The sequence below is a fragment of the Sus scrofa genome, chromosome 2 (assembly GCF_000003025.6).
Source record: "Sus scrofa isolate TJ Tabasco breed Duroc chromosome 2, Sscrofa11.1, whole genome shotgun sequence".
Lineage (NCBI taxonomy): Eukaryota > Metazoa > Chordata > Mammalia > Artiodactyla > Suidae > Sus > Sus scrofa.
Window position 1 is genome coordinate 75,347,601 of NC_010444.4, and position 16,589 is coordinate 75,364,189.

General features: G+C 54.0%; 1 protein-coding gene across 9 annotated transcripts in view; it reads right to left on the reverse strand.

Moving 5' to 3' along the window:
• The window catches only part of CELF5 (CUGBP Elav-like family member 5), a 49,382-nt gene extending 32,793 nt beyond the window's left edge, over nucleotides 1-16,589 (reverse strand). For 7 of the 9 annotated variants that reach the window (XM_021084142.1, XM_021084138.1, XM_021084140.1 and 4 more), the window contains exon 1: nucleotides 16,234-16,535. In XM_021084142.1, coding sequence (XP_020939801.1) covers nucleotides 16,234-16,492 — 259 coding nt within the window. In that variant the 5' untranslated portion in view covers nucleotides 16,493-16,535. Of the gene's footprint in view, nucleotides 1-16,233 lie in introns of all 9 variants that reach the window. The other 2 variants (XR_002341695.1, XR_002341694.1) reach the window with 2 other exon arrangements.

The window sequence follows — 16,589 nt, forward strand, 5'->3', positions numbered from 1 at the left end:
ACACAGGGAGAACTCCATGTGAACGTGAAGGCAGAAATCCGGGTGTTGTATTGACAAGCCAGGGAGCAGTAAGGATTGCCAGCACCACCAGAAGCTGGGAGAGAGGTCTGGATCAGATTCTCCCTCTTGGCCTCAGAAGGAGGCAGCCATGCTGACACCTGGATCTCAGACCTCTCTGGCCTCTAGGAATGTGAGAGAATACATTTCCTTTTTTTTCCTTCTTTCTTTCTTTTTAGGGCCACACCTGCAGCATACAGAAGTTCCCAGGCCAAATCGGAGCTGTAGCTGCCAACCTACGCCTCAGCCACAGCCAAACGGGATCAGAGACACGTCTGCGACCTACACCACAGCTCACAGCAACGCCGGATCCTTAACCCACTGAGCAAGGCCAGGGATCGAACCCGCGTCCTCATGGATACCAGTTGGATTCATTAATGCTGAGCCCCAGCAGGGATGCCCCACTTCTGTTTTTTAAACCACTTGGTTTGCAGTACATTGTCTCAGCAGCCCTAACAAAGGAATACAGGTCCCAAGGAGCACAGACTTTTAGTGATGTTCACAAAGTTCATTAGTCTCTAACGCTAATAAGCTTATATGCAATATTGATTCATTTAATCCCCATAAGAACCCCACAAAGGAGCTGTTAGCATTGTCCTCCTTTTACAGACAGGGGGTTGGGGTACAGAGAGGGGAAATGACTTGTCTGCGGTCACACAGGGGGAACATCTCAGGCAGTCAGGTTCCTCTGACTGTGTGCTAGACATTGGGACTCACTGCCTGGAGTTTGCATCTTAAACATTTCCCCCAGGGCCTATGGGTAGTGTCACAGGCACCCGCCTTACCTTTCCCTGTGAGGAACCTTAAAATAGTACCACCTTTCTGAGAGATAGGGGGCTGGATCAAATGCTGAAGAGGCTTTGGACCCTATTTCAATGGTGTGGGGAGGTGGGTCTGCTTTGCTGTGTCCTAGTTCAAGAGGGACACTCCCAGGAAAATTTCAGCCCATCCAGTGCCCACACTGGGTCAGCCTCTCACCAGATTCCAGCCCTGGCTACCCCTACCCCACCAACTTTCTCAGGTGTTCTGCAAATCACACCACCAAATCCCACACCAGGCAAGCCCTGGGGTTCAGCAGAGGTGGGGCAGGTCCAGAGGGCAGGTCTGCCTGCGAGAATGGACTACCCAGAATGCTCAGCACTTGACAACCCTATGGTTCCCTTCACCCCCACCCCCATTTTCCCAGCCTGGCTAAAGACACCTGAGATGGAGCAGAGACCAACAGAGGGATCCTTGGGAAGCAAGAGATCTCCTCAATGTATGAAAGTTGTCTATCAGTTAGATCCACCTCATCATGGCCCTTCTGCAAGAGAGGGAGCTCCCCGTCCCTGGAGGTAAGCAAGCAGCAGCTCCCCAGAAAAGGCTCTCCTTTGCTTGGGACTAAATATTGGGGTTTTGGAGGTTTATTGGGGGGGGGGCTTTTTAGGGCCGCATCCACAACATATGGAAATTCTCAGGCTAGGGGTCAGATAGGAGCTACACCTGCTGGCCTACACCACAGCCACAGCAATGTCAGACTCAAACAGCATTTGTGACCTACACCGCAGCTCACAGCAATGCTAGATCCTTAACCCACTGAGCAAGGCCAGGGATTGAACCCACGTTCTCATGGATACTAGTCAGGTTCATTACTGCTGTGCCACAACAGGAACTCCTAAATCTCAGTTAAGCTGCCAGTCTGTGGTCATTTGTAATGGCCAACCCAGGAAACTAGCACAGATGGGGACCCAGGAGAAGGTACAGTTTGGAAGGAAGATGTGGAGCTCGGTTTGGGCTCTGCTGGATCTGAGGTTTGGGGGTCATTGGGGGAAGCACCCCCAGGACCAACTAAAAAATCCCCCAAATGGCCCAGGAAGAAGTACCATCTGTGTGCACAGAACCAAGCCTTGGTACAGCTGCTTCCCCCACCTGTCGGCTACTTTTAATCCCACGTTACAGAGGAGTGAACCCAGGCTCAGATATGCTGAGCAGCTTTCCTGAGCCCATATGGTAAGGGGAAACAACCCCTAGTATTAAACCCAAGAGCCGAGGATGACTTAAGTCACTGGAGTTTGTTACACTGATCTAGTGAACTAAAAAAAAAAAAGTTTTCCTTTTTACTCTCCATTGCTCTTATTCTCGTGCATAAGTCTGGGATTTTTGTCACTTCCCAGGAATTTTGGTGGGTAGGTCTGGGGACTGTCCCTGATGGATGGTGGCTGTGTCACTGGCTGCACCCTGACCCCAGCCACACCCCAGGCCTTGGCCTCTCACTGTCGGCCCTTGAACTCGCTGTTTCCTCCGCCTACACGACCTTACCCTATCTTTGCCTGGCTCCTTTCTCCTAAGCCTTCAAGTCCCAACTGGGTCACTTCCTTGGGAAGCTTCCCCATCCCCAATCGACGCTGGGTTCAGAAGGGTGGGGGCAGGAAGTGTCCCGGTCACTGATGTGTCCTCAGTGCCCAGCACTGGGCCCAGCACACAGCACAGGCTCAGTAAGAATTTGGCTACCTTTCGTGGTCTTCATCCTGGCTTCGCCCCGCCCGGATCAGAGCAGTGCCCGCCCCTTCCCCCGGCTCCCGCCCACCCCCTCACAGTCTGTCCTCCCTGCGGCCACCAGAGGGCGCCTGTGAGCACCTGGGTCCGGTCCCGCCCCTCCTTGGCCCACAGCCCTCCAGGGCTCCACCTCCCAGGGATAAAAGCCCAAGTTCTCCCCATGGCCCGCAAAGCTCTGCACTACCTGCCGTATTCCCTCTCTGCCCTCCCTTCTTCTCTCTTTCCCCCTCGCTCACTCTGCTCCAGCATCACAGGCCTCCTCACTGTTCCCCCAACACTCCAGGCACGGTCCTGCCCCAGGGCCTTTGCACAGGCTGTTCTGGAATATACTTTCCCCAGTTATTTGCACAGTTCACTCTCTCACTTCCTTCAGGTCTTGGCTAAAATGCCACCTCCTCAGTGAAACCTCCTTTGAGCACCCTGTTTAAAATGACAGTCCTCAACCACCTCCTACCCTGTTCTATTTTTTCCAGTGCCCTTATCACCATCTCATATGTCACATATTTTAATTTTTTGTTTTGTTTGTTTTCTGTCTCCCCAACTGAAATGTCTCATCCAAGAGGATAGGAAGAGGTTTGTGTTTTGTTCACTTTGGGGTAAATAGTGCCAGGCACACAGCAGGTGCTCAATAAATACTATTTGACTGAATGAATGCTTTTGCTCCCCAACTGACCTGCCAATAGCAAGACCACCTCCTTGAGGGCAGCGACCGAATCTGATTCACTTTTCTCCCTCCCCTCCCCCACCATGCCCAGCATGGGGTCAGTCAGTATTTCCTGAGCACCAATCAGGCACCTGCTGTGCGGAGAAACAGCTGCAGGAAGACAGCCTTGTTCATTTCTCCCTGGTCACTATCATCTCCTCCTCCCCTGCCCAGCCAGGACCTCAGCCGAAACCCATGTGTGAACCTCTAATCTCAAATCTCTTTGATCCCACCCCTGCATGCTGGCACCCCAGGTTCTAGATCCAGCTCTAATCTAGTGACTCAAGATGGGGATCTGGGGAGTTCCCGTCGTGGCGCAGTGGTTAACGAATCCGACTAGGAACCATGAGGTTGTGGGTTCGGTCCCTGCCCTTGCTCAGTGGGTTAACGATCCGGCGTTGCCGTGAGCTGCGGTGTAGGTTGCAGACGCGGCTCGGATCCTGCGTTGCTGTGGCTCTGGCGTAGGCCGGCGGCTACAGCTCCGATTAGACCCCTAGCCTGGGAATCTCCATATGCCGCGGAAGCGGCCCAAAGAAATAGCAAAAAAAAAAAAAAAAAAAAAAAAAAAAAGATGGGGATCTAACCCTGCCCCATGCCTTTCTGCTGTGTGATCTTGGGCCAGCCACTTGACCTCTCTGAGCCTCCACTTTCTCATCCATAAAACCATAATACCATCGGAGTTCCCGTCATGGTGCAGCAGAAACGAATCCGACTAGGAACTATGAGGTTGCTGGTTCAATCCCTGGCCTCACTCAGCGGGTTAAGGATCCGGGGTTGCCCTGAGCTGTGGTATAGGTGGCAGTCAAGGCTCGGAGGTGATGTTGCTGTGGTTGTGGTGTAGATGTAGCTCTGATTCGATCCTAGCCTGGGAATCTCCATATGCTGCAGATGCAGCCCTCAAAAGCTAAAAAAAAAAGAAAGAAAAAGAAAGAAAGAAAAGAAGTCATAATACCATCCATTAGGGATGATAGGAGACACTCCCTTCTGCTCTGGGGCCACTCTCTCCTCCTCCCCCTCCATCCTCTTATCCTGAAGTCATCCCCAACTTTGCTGAGAATAGTGGGGCTGATGGGAACTTCTTCCCTATGCATGACTCCTCCCTCCATTTATAAACACATTAGTTCCTGTTTTGGGGGCAAGACCAAGGACACAGGGCTCACAATTCACTGGGTACATAGTCTCTGGGCTGACCTCCTACCTCCCTGGCTGCTGCTCCTTAGCCTCTGTTGCTGCCCCCTCTTCCACCCCAGCCTTATACACTGGGGCTTCTCAGGGCTCATCTGGACCCCTGATCTCCTGTCTGCAGCCATCTTGACTCCTCCAACAGGTTTAGTCACCATCACTGCACCAGTGATTCCCTCCTCAGGGTACCCACCCAGCATCCATCCGCTTGTCCATCCACCCACCCATCCGTCCATCACCTATTCATTTATCATCCATTAACTTATCTAACCATCCAACCACCTTCTGTATTTCAGGCACTGTTCTAGGCACTGGAGACATAGCAGTAAACACGAAAGGCAAAAACATCCCATCTAAATAGGGCTTCTAGTCTATTGGGAAGAGAGAAAAACAAATAAAATAAAAAAGTAAAGTCTATGGTATGACAGTTTTCATCTTCACAGAAAATAAAGGAAAGCAGGGAAGAGGGATTTGGAGTGCTGGAGAGTGGCTGACATTATACATCATGTCTGCAGGGACGGCTTCACTGAGAAGGTTAAGTTTGCAGTGGATGAGGGAGACAGCATGTGATTATCTGGGGGATGTGTGGTCCAGGCAGAGGGCATGGCCTGTGCAAAGACCCTGGGGTAGGACTGTACCTGGTGTGTTGGAGGAACAGTGAGGGAGTCCTTATGGCTAGAGCAGAGTGAGTGAGGGGGAGAGAGGGAGGAGGTGAGAGCAGTGAGGGGACAGGGCAGATCATGCTGGTCCTAGTGGGCTACAGGGAAGGACTTGGCCTTTTACCCTCAGGGAGGTAGGGGCCCTGGAGGGTTGTGGCAGAGGAGGGCGGGGACTGACCCAGGTGCTCACGGGCACCCTCTGGTGGCGTTTTCAGGGAGGACAGATGGTGAGGGTGAGGGAGGAGGACGGGGGACCAGGGCAGAGGAGACTAAGCTGGTCCAGGTGGATGATGACGGGGTGGACAGGAGAGGGGGAAGAAATTAGTGGTTCTGGAGAAGTTTAGAAGGCATAGCTATCAGGAGGGAGGGGTAGGGAGGCGTGACAGAGAGGGGAGAGTCAGGGGGTGACTCCAAGTCTCTGTCCTGAGCACCGTTGAGGATTTGTCTCCATCACACCACACTGACCAGCAACTGCTCAGGCCAGAATGGTGGTATCATGCTAGATCAGTATCCCCCCTCAGCACTGCTGACATCAGGGCCGGGTCATCCCTCTGGGGAGGGGTATCCTGGATGCTCTGGGGGTGTGGAGCAGAATCCCTGACCCCCACTCAAAGCCCCAAGTTGTGACAGCCACAGATGTCTCCAGACACAGCCTGGTGTCCTCTAGATGCAGGATCTGCTACGTGACACTCACTTTACTAGATCCCTCCTATTCCTCACCTCCCCCCACCAAGAGGTGATGATTTATTAATTTTAGTTTATTTTGTATCTTTGGGCCACACTACCCATGGCATACGGAGGTTCCCAGGCTATGGGTCAAATCAGAGCTGTAACCGCCAGCCTACGGCACAACCACAGCAACGCAGAATCAGACATCTGACATCTGCGATTTACACCACAGCTCATGGCGACGCTGGATCCTTAGCCCACTGAGCAAGGCCAGGGATCAAACCTTCGTCCTCATGGACTCTAGTCAGATTCGTTTCCACTGAGCCATGATGGGAACTCCTGATTTGACTGTTTAAATGTGTCTCTAGGAGTTCCCATTGTGGCTCTGCGGAAACGAATCCGACTAGTATCCATGAGGACTTGGGTTCGATTCCTGGCCTTGCTCAGTGGGTTAAGGATCTGGCGTCGCCATGAGCTGTGGTGTAAGTTGCAGATGTAGCTCGGATCCTGCGTTGCTGTGGCTGTGCCTTAGGCCGGCAGCTGTAGCTCTGATTTGACCCCTAGCCTGGGAACTTCTATATGGCACGGGTGCGGTTCTAGAAAATTAGCAAAAAAGTATCTCTAGCTGGTCCTTCCCCTCCACGCCCAGCTCAGGCCTCACCCTTTCCACCTGGACAACGGCTGGGAAGCCTCCCTGACCTGTGGCCTCCTGTCCTGCCCCCATCCCTCCACACAAGCCACCAAAGAACCATCCCCCCACTCAGCTCTCATCTGCCTATGTCCCTCCCCAGCTTTAAACCCTGCCATGGCTCCCCAGTGGCCTCAGGTCAAAGCCAAGATCGCCAGCCTTAGCAGCGCTTCCCAACCTCACCACTGCTGTGTCCTGGCCACTTTCTTCAACATTCTCTCCACTGCCCTTAATGTCCCTCTGCTTGTAATTCTCCAGACACACAGCCCCCTTCACGCCTCCAGGTGCCTGACTCTGGGATTCCAATCCCTCCCTGATATTCCCATCTTTCCTCTAGGCAGCTTTTTCCCCAAATCACAATCTAAAGACACACATAACATAAAATTCACCGTCTTCACCATTTCTAAGGGCACAGCTCCATGGCGTTAAGTACATTCACATTGTCCTGAAACCATCCCCACCATCCATCTCCAAAACCTTCTCATTTTCCCAAACTGAAACTCTGTCCCCTTGAAATGCCGACTCCCCCTCCGGCAGCCCCCGCCCCACCATCTCCTTCCTGTCTCTATGGATCTGACTCCTCTAGGGACCTCCTGGGAGTGGAATCAGACAGTCTTTGCCCTTCTCTGTCTGGCTTCTTTCACTGAGCATCACGTCCTCAAGGTCCATCCATGTTGCAGCAGGTGTCAGAAGCTCCTCCGTTTTCAAGGTTGAATCATATTCCACAGTCTGGATAGACCACATGTTGTTTATCCATCATCCCCTGATGGACACTTGGAGTGATTCCACTCTTGGCTTCTGTGACTCATGCTGCTGTGAACATGGGTGTACAAGTATCTCCCCGCTTTCGGTTCTCTTGGGTCTGTACCCAGGAGCAGAATTGCTGGGTCACATGGTAACTCTGTGTTTAACTTTCTGACAAACCACCAGACTGTCTTCCACCCTGGCTGCACCATTTCACATGCCCACCAGCCCTGCACAAGAGTTCCAACTGACTTCTCCTCCTCAACAACACCTGCTGTGTTCTGTTTTGTTTTCATAAAGGCCGTGCTGGAGTTCCCATCGTGGCTCAGTGGAAACAAATCCGACTAGGAACCATGAGGTTGCGGATTTGATCCCTGGCCTTGCTCAGTGGGTTAAGGATCCAGCGTTGCCGTGAGCTGTGGTGCAGGTCACAGAGGTGGCTCAGATCTGGCATTGCAGCGGCTGTGGTGTAGGCCAGCAGCTGTAGCTCTGATTCGACCCCTGGCCTGGGAACCTCCATGTGCCATGGGTGTGGCCCTAAAAAGCAAAAAACAAGAAAAAAAATTAAAAAAAAAAAAAAGGCCATCCTGAGGGGTGAGAGGTGGCATCTTATGGGATGTGCTTTATGTGATGTTGCCCAGCCCTCAACCCAGGCTCACCCTCGACCCCAGACACCCCTCTCTGCCTCTCCCCCAACACACATCAGAACCCTTAGAACCAACTCAGCCATTCTGTCCGCTTTCTCCCAATGCACTGTGCTTCTCACGGGCACACAGTAGGTCTGGTTCGTTTAAAAGTGGCACACAGTTGCAGGACTCAAAAAAAACAGCTGAGAGAGGGGTTGGGCAGGTAGGTGAAGAAATGACCTTGCAGCCCTGCGCACCCACTTGGGGTAGCTCTAGATGCTGCCAGATCCCTTCCAGGGTAGACAATGCTATGATGAATATGCTGTGTGTCCCTAGGGAGGTGCCCTCCCTTCTCTGAGCCTGCATTTCCCCACTGTCTATAAGGTTAATCTAAAGACCCCCAGCTGTGGTGGGAATGTCTCTTCTGGCCCCTCCTCCTAGCAGAGGGTCAGGGACAAGGACTTGATGAGTGGCCCCTCGTCACCTCTCAGATGTGCAAACCCCACCATCAAAGGCTGCTGGGAGAAGCAGGAGGCTGGTTGGGGGTGCTCATACATTTACCCTTCTCAACATCCCCAGACAACCCGTCATCTCTTAGGAGCCCCTCAGAGGAGCTGGGCTCAGCCATGGTGGCAGAAATATCCAGCCACATTCTGGGACACTTGGTGCCTTAGTTTCCCCACCTAGAAAATGGAGAACCCATCCATGTTTTCCAGACATGGAGCTCCTCCTAAGAGACTCTGTCCTTTCCCTGCCCACAACCCTCCAGGCTCTCACCTCATTCACAGTTAAGCCCAGTCCTCTCCAAGACATGTGAGACCCTGCACAACCTGCCTTGTCCTCGCCCTGCCCTCACCTCCTCCCTGTCGCTCCCTTTCTCTGCTCCAAACAAATGGGCCACTGTTCTCCCAACCCAGCTGATTTATTCTGACCTCAGGGCCTTTGCACATACTGTGCCCTCCTCCTGGAATGCTTTTCTCTTGGCTGTAGAACAACTTTCTCCTTGGTCTTGCAGGTCTCATCCCAAGCGCTGCCTCCTCAGACACCTTCAGTCCCCTGAAGTAAGCTGTCACCCTCCAATCCTCCAATGTCACACATACCATTTTATTTCCTCCATAGCAATTCACTCCTACCCACATCTTATTTTTCTCTTTACTCATTTATTGTCAGTACCTCTACCCCTTGGATTGATTTGTGTCCCCAGAGCCCAGCTCAGTGCCTGGGACATCCCAGAGACTGGACAAACAGTTGTTGACTATCTGGTTGCCTAACCACTGACTGACACCAACCAAGTGCAAGACACTACTCATAGTGATTGCATTAACCACATCCTATAAGTTAATTTTAATTTTTACAACTACTCTGTAAGGCAACTATCAATATTCTTTCTCTTTTACAAATGGGGACGCCAAGGCTCAGAATAGATAAGGTGGATTGTCTAAGATCCCACAGAAATAAAAAAGCAGAGCCAGGAATAGAAACCAAACCTGTCGGGTTACAAAGCTGATGGTCATTCTTATTCACCAGGTGGTGGGGGGGCAGTGGTAAATGTTGGGGAGTGTCCACCTTTGATCCTTCAATCCGTCATCCATCTACCCATGCATTCCTCCATTGATTCATCCATCTTCCCACCTATCTATCCATCTATCCACCCATTCCCCTACCATCCATCCATCTATACATTCATCCCTTCACCCATCCATCCATCCACCTACCCACCCACCCATCCATCCATTTATCCACCCATCCATCCATCCATTTACCCACCTACTTATCCCTCCATCAATCCATTCAGCCTTTCATCCACTACCCACTCTATCATCCAGCAATACACTCATACACACCAAATCATTGTCACCCATCCATCCATTCACACCTGCACATATTTACTCATGTATCCATCGATTTTTCCATCTGTTAGCCAGCCCACCCTCCCCTATTCAACCACCCCCTCACCCTCCCACACTGTCATTCCCTCAGACTCTTGTTCATCCACAGGCTCTACTTCAAAATGGTGAACAGGACACGGTCCCTGCTCTCATAGAGCTTACATGTCAGCGATGATCACCATGACTACAGATCAACAGGACTATTGCTAGGTCAGTGTCTTCAAAACCTAGAAGCCTCCCCTTTTGGAGCGGGTCACCTTTAATCCAAGGACTGTCAGCATCCCTGGATGACTCTCACCCTGAGTCTACATTTCCACAATCACATCTCTTTCTCTGTCTCCTTTATTTCTTTTCCAAAGTAGGTCAAGTCTCAGGCTGGGAGGTGTGATGCCTGGCTATATTGCTGTGTGACTTGGGGATGGGTGTCACCTGTCTCTGAACCCTAATTTTGCATCTATGCATGGGGGGGAGGGGAACCTAGTTTTCTAAGAAACACTGTGACCTGAGCACATGTCTGCTTCTTTGCGTCCCTCTCATCGCACACTCTTTCATCCATCCAGGTATGTAGGAAGTGTACATATCCTCAGTAAGGCTGGGAGGCTGATAGTGGCAATGACAGTTAACAGGACTTGTGGCTCCCTTTCCACAGAGGTCTGAGATCCTCCTCTGTTCTAAATTCTTCTATGGCTCCCTAGTACCCTCAGGGAAGAGTCCAAGTTCAGTCCAGCATGAGAGGCTCTTCAGGATCTAGCCCAGGCTGACTCTCTGGCCTCTTCCCCCGTGCATCACTTAATTCCTCTTCTACTCCAGCTCTGTCCCTTCACACCTCCAGGCCTTTGCAGACCCAGTTCCCTCTGTCCACATTCAGAGGACAGAGACATCCACCTAGCTGACTCACTGCTGTGTTTCACACCCATAATGAGGCCCACAACACAGTAAGTGCTTCTGTGAATAAATAAATGTTCTTTCTGCTTGGCATGCTCCTGTTCATCCTACAAAGCCCCAGTTCTAATGCTCCTCCTCCATGCAGCCAGATTTCCCAGGCAAAGCCTTCAAGTTCCTATCCAGTTCCCTCAACTCTGCATCCCTTCCCTTTGATACAACCCTGACCATTACAGTTGGAGGGGCCAATGTCTAGTTCTGTCTCTCCATCAGAAGGATCTCAGATTTCTCTTGCTTAGTACAAGGCAAGGCCCCAAAAGGCTTTCAGGAAGTGTTGGCTAAATGAGTGAATATGGTCCTACTGAGTGCTCCTAATGGCTAGGGTCTCATCTGCCAGTATCAGGGGTGAAGAGCCAGAAGACTACTTCAGCGATAGCTCATGGGTCCACCCCCCAACCCATGCCAGAAGCTCTCAGAGGAGCCCTGCCAGATATTCACCCCCATCAGAAGGGGACCCTGGGGCTCCCAAACCCTTTGCTGTTTTCCCACCAGGGCAAAAGCTCCGCCCCACCCCCCACCCCCTGCCTGAACTTTCCCTGAGTCAGCGTTGCTCTGGGCCTTTGCACGTGCTCTGCCAGCAACACCTTACCCCAGCAGCAGATCTTCTCACCCTTCAGGTCTCAGCTTAGTCATATAGTAAGCACGGACTCTGTGCCCAGTCCTGTGTCAAGAGCGCCCCGCTGGTCTCCCAATTTTTTTTTTTTTTTTTTTTGGTCTTTTTAAGGCTGTACCTTGGCATATGGAAGTTCCCAGGCTAGGGGTTGAACAGGAGCTTCAACTGCCAGCCTACACCACAAGCCACCGCAATGCCAGATTAGAGCCTCATCTAAGACCTACACTGCAGCTTGCAGCAATGCCAGATCCTTAACCCACTGAACGAAGCCAGGGACTGAACCCACAACCTCATGGATACCAGTTGCATTCTTAACCTGCCGAGCCACAACAGGAACTACTGGTCTCCCAAGTCTACAGATGACAAGGCTGAGCCTTGAAGAGTTAAAGACAGCTGCCCAAGTTTCCATAGCCAGCAAGATGCAGAGAATCCATACTCATCTTAATTGCTCTCCCAAACTGACTGCTTTCTCCAGGGAGCGCCCCCTGGTCTCTGTACCTGCAGGGGCTGGGACCTCCTCTTATGTATCCCTGATGATATGTTTCTACCATCACAGCCCTGACATCAGCACCCTGTATCCTCCACCTTCCTCACTGTGTCCCTCACCATATGGGATCTGGGGGTGGGAGAGGTCTGGGAGAGGATTTTTATCTGTTTTGCCCAAGATTGTATCCAGGGTCTAGAACAGAGCCTGGGACACAGCAGGCTCTCAATAAATGTTGGTTATATGGGTAGATGGATTCATGGCTTGTTGACTCCATCATGCCCACAGGGATTCAATTCGCAAAGAATCTAAGCCCTGCAAAAACGCCAGCACACAGTAAGCGCTCCATTCATGCTCTGCCTGAAGGAAGCCAGAAACGATGTCACAGTCACCCAGAAGGCTCCGGGGGCCTCATAAAGGCCTCTTAAACCAATGACTGGTTGGGTGGATGGGGAAACTGAGGCACTGGGTTGGGGGTGCCTGGCCTGAAACCACACAGCCAGCCCTGGTGGCTCGCCCCAGCTCCCTGCCGCTGTCCCTTCCCTCGGTTCCCCCCCTCCCCCGCCAGGCAGCGCCTGCCGGCCGCCCATCCCGCCGTCTCCCTGGGGCTGGCACGTCACACTCGGAATCTCACGCCTCAGAGCTCGGCGTGCTCCAGCCTCCCCCCTGCCGCCAGTCGAGCAGCTGGCGCTCCCATGGAAACCGCAGGCCCCCACCCAGCCCTCCCCACCTGCACTGGCCCCCCTCACAACCTCCGCTTTAAGACAAATATTGTCATTAACATGCAAATGCATATGTGATTACCATAAATGGGGGCTGAGCGGCAGCGGACGAGTCCTATCTCGGGCGCCTGCCCCGGGCAGGATGGGCATTAATATTCAGCCTGATCGGGTGAGGGACAGCCCAAGCCACACCAGGCACCGTGTGTGTGTGTGTGTGTGTGTGTGTGTGTGTGTGTGTGTGTGTGTGTCGGGGCGGGGGGGGCGGGGAGTGCTCACGTGCACTCAGGCCCCTTGGAGGGAGGGTCCCAGAGGGGGCTTGTCCCCCAGCAGAAGACTGGAGGGGGTGATGACTGCTCACTGGCCAGCCGGAGCCCCCCAATTCCTGGCCTGAGCTCTCGGCTGCACTGGGGGCACCCAGGGAGGCCTCTTTCTCTGGGTGAGGCATAGATCCGGACAGGGAAACGGTCTTGCAGCCTCCCTGCTCCCCCTTCTCCATCTCTCTCCCCGACCCCGCCCTCTCTCTGCCTCTCCCAGTGCGTGGGGGTTGGGGGCGGCCCCTCTCTCTCCCCCTCCCTCTGTATCTCTCTCCTTCTCTGCTCTAGCTGTGTCTTTCCATCTCTCTCTGTCTTCATCTCTCGCTCTTAAAAACAAAAAAGCCAGCGCCCAAGGCCTGCCCACCCTTTCAGAGGAAGCTTCACTTCCTACCCTACCCTCTCCCCCAACCCCTGCCCTATCCCCAGAGCCCCGGGAACCCCTGCCTTTCTCTGCGCCCTAGCAAGGCCCCACTGCACAGGCCCTTAGGAACTGCAGTGCCCCTGCCCTTGACCATGTCAGATGTCACAGCCCCCCGCCCCCCCGCCCCCGGCTCCCAACACCACCGCTGGGGGTCCTCCCCCTTGGCTTGGGGGAAACTGTCATCCCCCCACCTTTCACCACACAGATATACTTCTGCTTCTGGCCTCAGAAGAGGTGGACAGGTGTGTGACAGTTGTGGGATCCAGTATTTGCCCTCCCAGCCTCAGTTTCCCTTCTCTATGAAATGCATGGATGCTCGCAAGCCCACCACAGTGGGGATCAAACAGTCCCCAAATGTGAAAATTTAGGGTGAGATGGTGATCATGAGAATAATGCGACACTAGATGGCCCTTCTCCCACTAGGTGCCAGGGGCTGGGGTCAGGGGGACCACAATGGAGGTTTTCATTTTACCTCACTTCGGCCCTTTCGGCTCCCCAATGCCCAGCCTCCAGGGGCCCAGAAGGCTCTCAGGGTATTTCTCTTTACAACCTGGCATGTGCACTTCCATCCCACTGATCCCAGCCAGGACCCCCAGTAGGCCCCCTGCACCCTGTAGGCTCTCCAGAAACTAAACCAGATAAGTGTCTGTGGGAGGTGCCTGGATCTTCTCCCCACAACATAACTTTTCATTCGTCACTTCACTTCTCTTTGGCTGAGGTCCAGAGAGCGGCAGCCACTGATCAGAGGTCACACAGTTAAGCTCCATACACAGGTCTCAATCCTGGCTCCTGGGAGACGCTCCCCACCTCTAGCTCCACCCAGCTCCCTCCTACAGATAAGGCCCTGCCAGGTCCAGCACAGGTGGGGTCAGTAGGGGGACCCATCTGTGTCCTGAGATATTGGAGGTGGTTCTAAGCAGAAGGCCCTCCACCTCCGTTACCCCCAAACCTCCATTTCCGTCAGGACTTGTGAAAAGCGGAGGGTGAAGGCGGGGTGTCGTAGACACCCAGCTTCCTAATTTTCATTCTCCAAGGAAAGATCACAAATGGGAAACACCCTGAGGCACCCCCAATTCCAATATTCTCCAGAAAAAAGTAACCTTACATTCCTGAGACCTTGCTCTGTTAACAGCAGGTAAACTGAGGCTCTTATCCAGGTGAAAACTCAGCCAGTCCCTCCTTCACCTCTCCGTGTTGTGGGGGTGGGGTGGTCCCCAGGGGGATTTTAAAATGAGAAAGGCGGGGAGGACCACAAGCATCTCCATCTCCCTGTACCCCATCTGTCTCCCTGACACAGAGCTCATCAACAGCCTTTTAAATCAACATTTGGGGGGGCCACGTGGACATCCCCCATCATCAGAATCCTTCTAGAAATGGGTCCTTCAGACACACAGGGGGTGGGGGCGGGGGAAGGAACACTCTATACAGCCATGGACACTTAGTGTGTCTCCTGGGTGTGAGCACTCTGCCCTCCCAGGCCACAGGGAGGAGTTAGATTTTCCAGGCCCTCTTTTTCCTTTTTTTTTTTTTTTTTTTTGGTGATGGTAGGATTTGAAAAGAGGTGGGGGATGGGAGGGGTCGCTTTCCTCCCCCAGGGTACCAGCTGGAGGGTCTAGCTGAAGTGACAGGCCTAGGCTCCAAACCACCAAACCCTTGCTATGGTTTGTCTCGACTCGTCATTCATTCATTCATTCATCCACTCATTCATTCATTCATCCAACACACATGCATTCATGCTTACCATGCCTGCCACACTGAGGGAGGGGACAAATGGGGTGTGAAATAGGTCATGGTCCCTGATCCACCCCCAAGTCCCTCCAGAGTCTTGCCAGGGGTGTCAGCACAAAGCCTTCACTGTTCCCACCCCTAGTCCCTACCCTGCCAGGAGAACTGTCTGGGCCACCCCAATTCAGATACTGGGCCGTGATCAAAGCCCAGGGCTGGGGCCACAGCCCCTGGCACCCCCTCCGAGCATGCCATCAGAGAATCAGGTGGCAGGGAGGCAGGCAGGCCTCCCCACCCCACCTGCCTCCCCCGCTGGGCTCACAAGTCACCCACACCTCCCTGTCCACCCCAGGATCTGGGCTCTGCCAGATGGACGGTCCATGCTCGTCGTCTCTGGCCTCAGCCCTCAACACACTGCTAACAGGCTTGGCCAGTTTTAACTTGAGCCAAAGGTGGAGGCGGTGATGGTGGGGGAAGCATAGAGAAATGGAGGGGGGAATGCTGATCCAAACAGAGAGGGTGGGCAGAGGAGGAGGGCGAACGGTAGCCTTTTAACCACCGGAGGCTGGTGCTCCCCCCAGACTGGCTTAGCTCCATGCACCCCCACACCCCCACCCCGATTTCTTTGTAGTTACCGATTAGCCCGGGATCCTGGGCATCCGTGTCCCCCGCGGCCGGCTGGACCTGCCCCGCCGGCCTGGCTTTGTGAAAATGACCAAAGCAATGGAGTCCAGAGGTGCAAACTTCCCCGACGGGGCCTGGAGAGGCCAAATGAATCGGGGGGCAAGGAGGGGTGGCAGTGTTCAGGCAGCTCCCCCAGCAAAGGGGCAGGAAAGAGTGGGTGAGGGAGGGAGGAAGGGGTGGGGGTGTAGAGGGAATGGGAGGGAGAGGGAGAGAGAGAGAAGGATGCTGGAGGGGGGAGGATGGGAGGTAGAGAGAGATGAGAGAGGAGAGAAAAGGAAAGAGAGAGGGAGAGAGAGAGAGGGAGAGGAAGAGAGAGAGAGAATGCCGGAAGGTGGGGAGGGAGGGAGAGGGGGCGGAGGAGGGGAGGGGGCCAGCTCGGATCTGTCAGCTGCACCCCCAGAGGGGGGGAGGAGGGGGTGGGAGGAACGGGGTAGGGGGGGAAGAAATGATGCCGAGGCAGAGGCAAGCAGAGGGAGGAGGTGAGGAGAGGAGGGTTGGAGGGAAGAAGATGCCGGAAGGTGGGGTGGGGAGGCCGAGGGAGGAGAGCGGAGGGGAGGGAGGGGGCCGGGTGCCCACCTTTGTGCATGCCCGTGTAGGGGTCTTTGAGCACCGTGAGCTCATAGATGCGGCCGAACTGCTCGAAAAGCGGCTTGAGGTCCTTCTCGTCCAGGTTGCGCGGGATCTGGCCCACGAAGAGCTTGATGGCGTCCAGGTCCTTCATGCCGTCGGGCTGCCCCCCGGGGGGCTCGGGCCCGCTGCTGCCCACCGGCGAGGGCCGCGGTTGCAGGAGCTGCTGCTGCTGCCGGCGCGCCTCGCTCTCTGTCAGGCGGGCCATGGCGGGTGAAGGCAGGCAGCGGGCGCGGGACCGAGCCGGCGGCGGCGGCGGCGGCGGCGGGCGGCGGGCGGACTCGCAGCTGGAGCGACGGACGCCG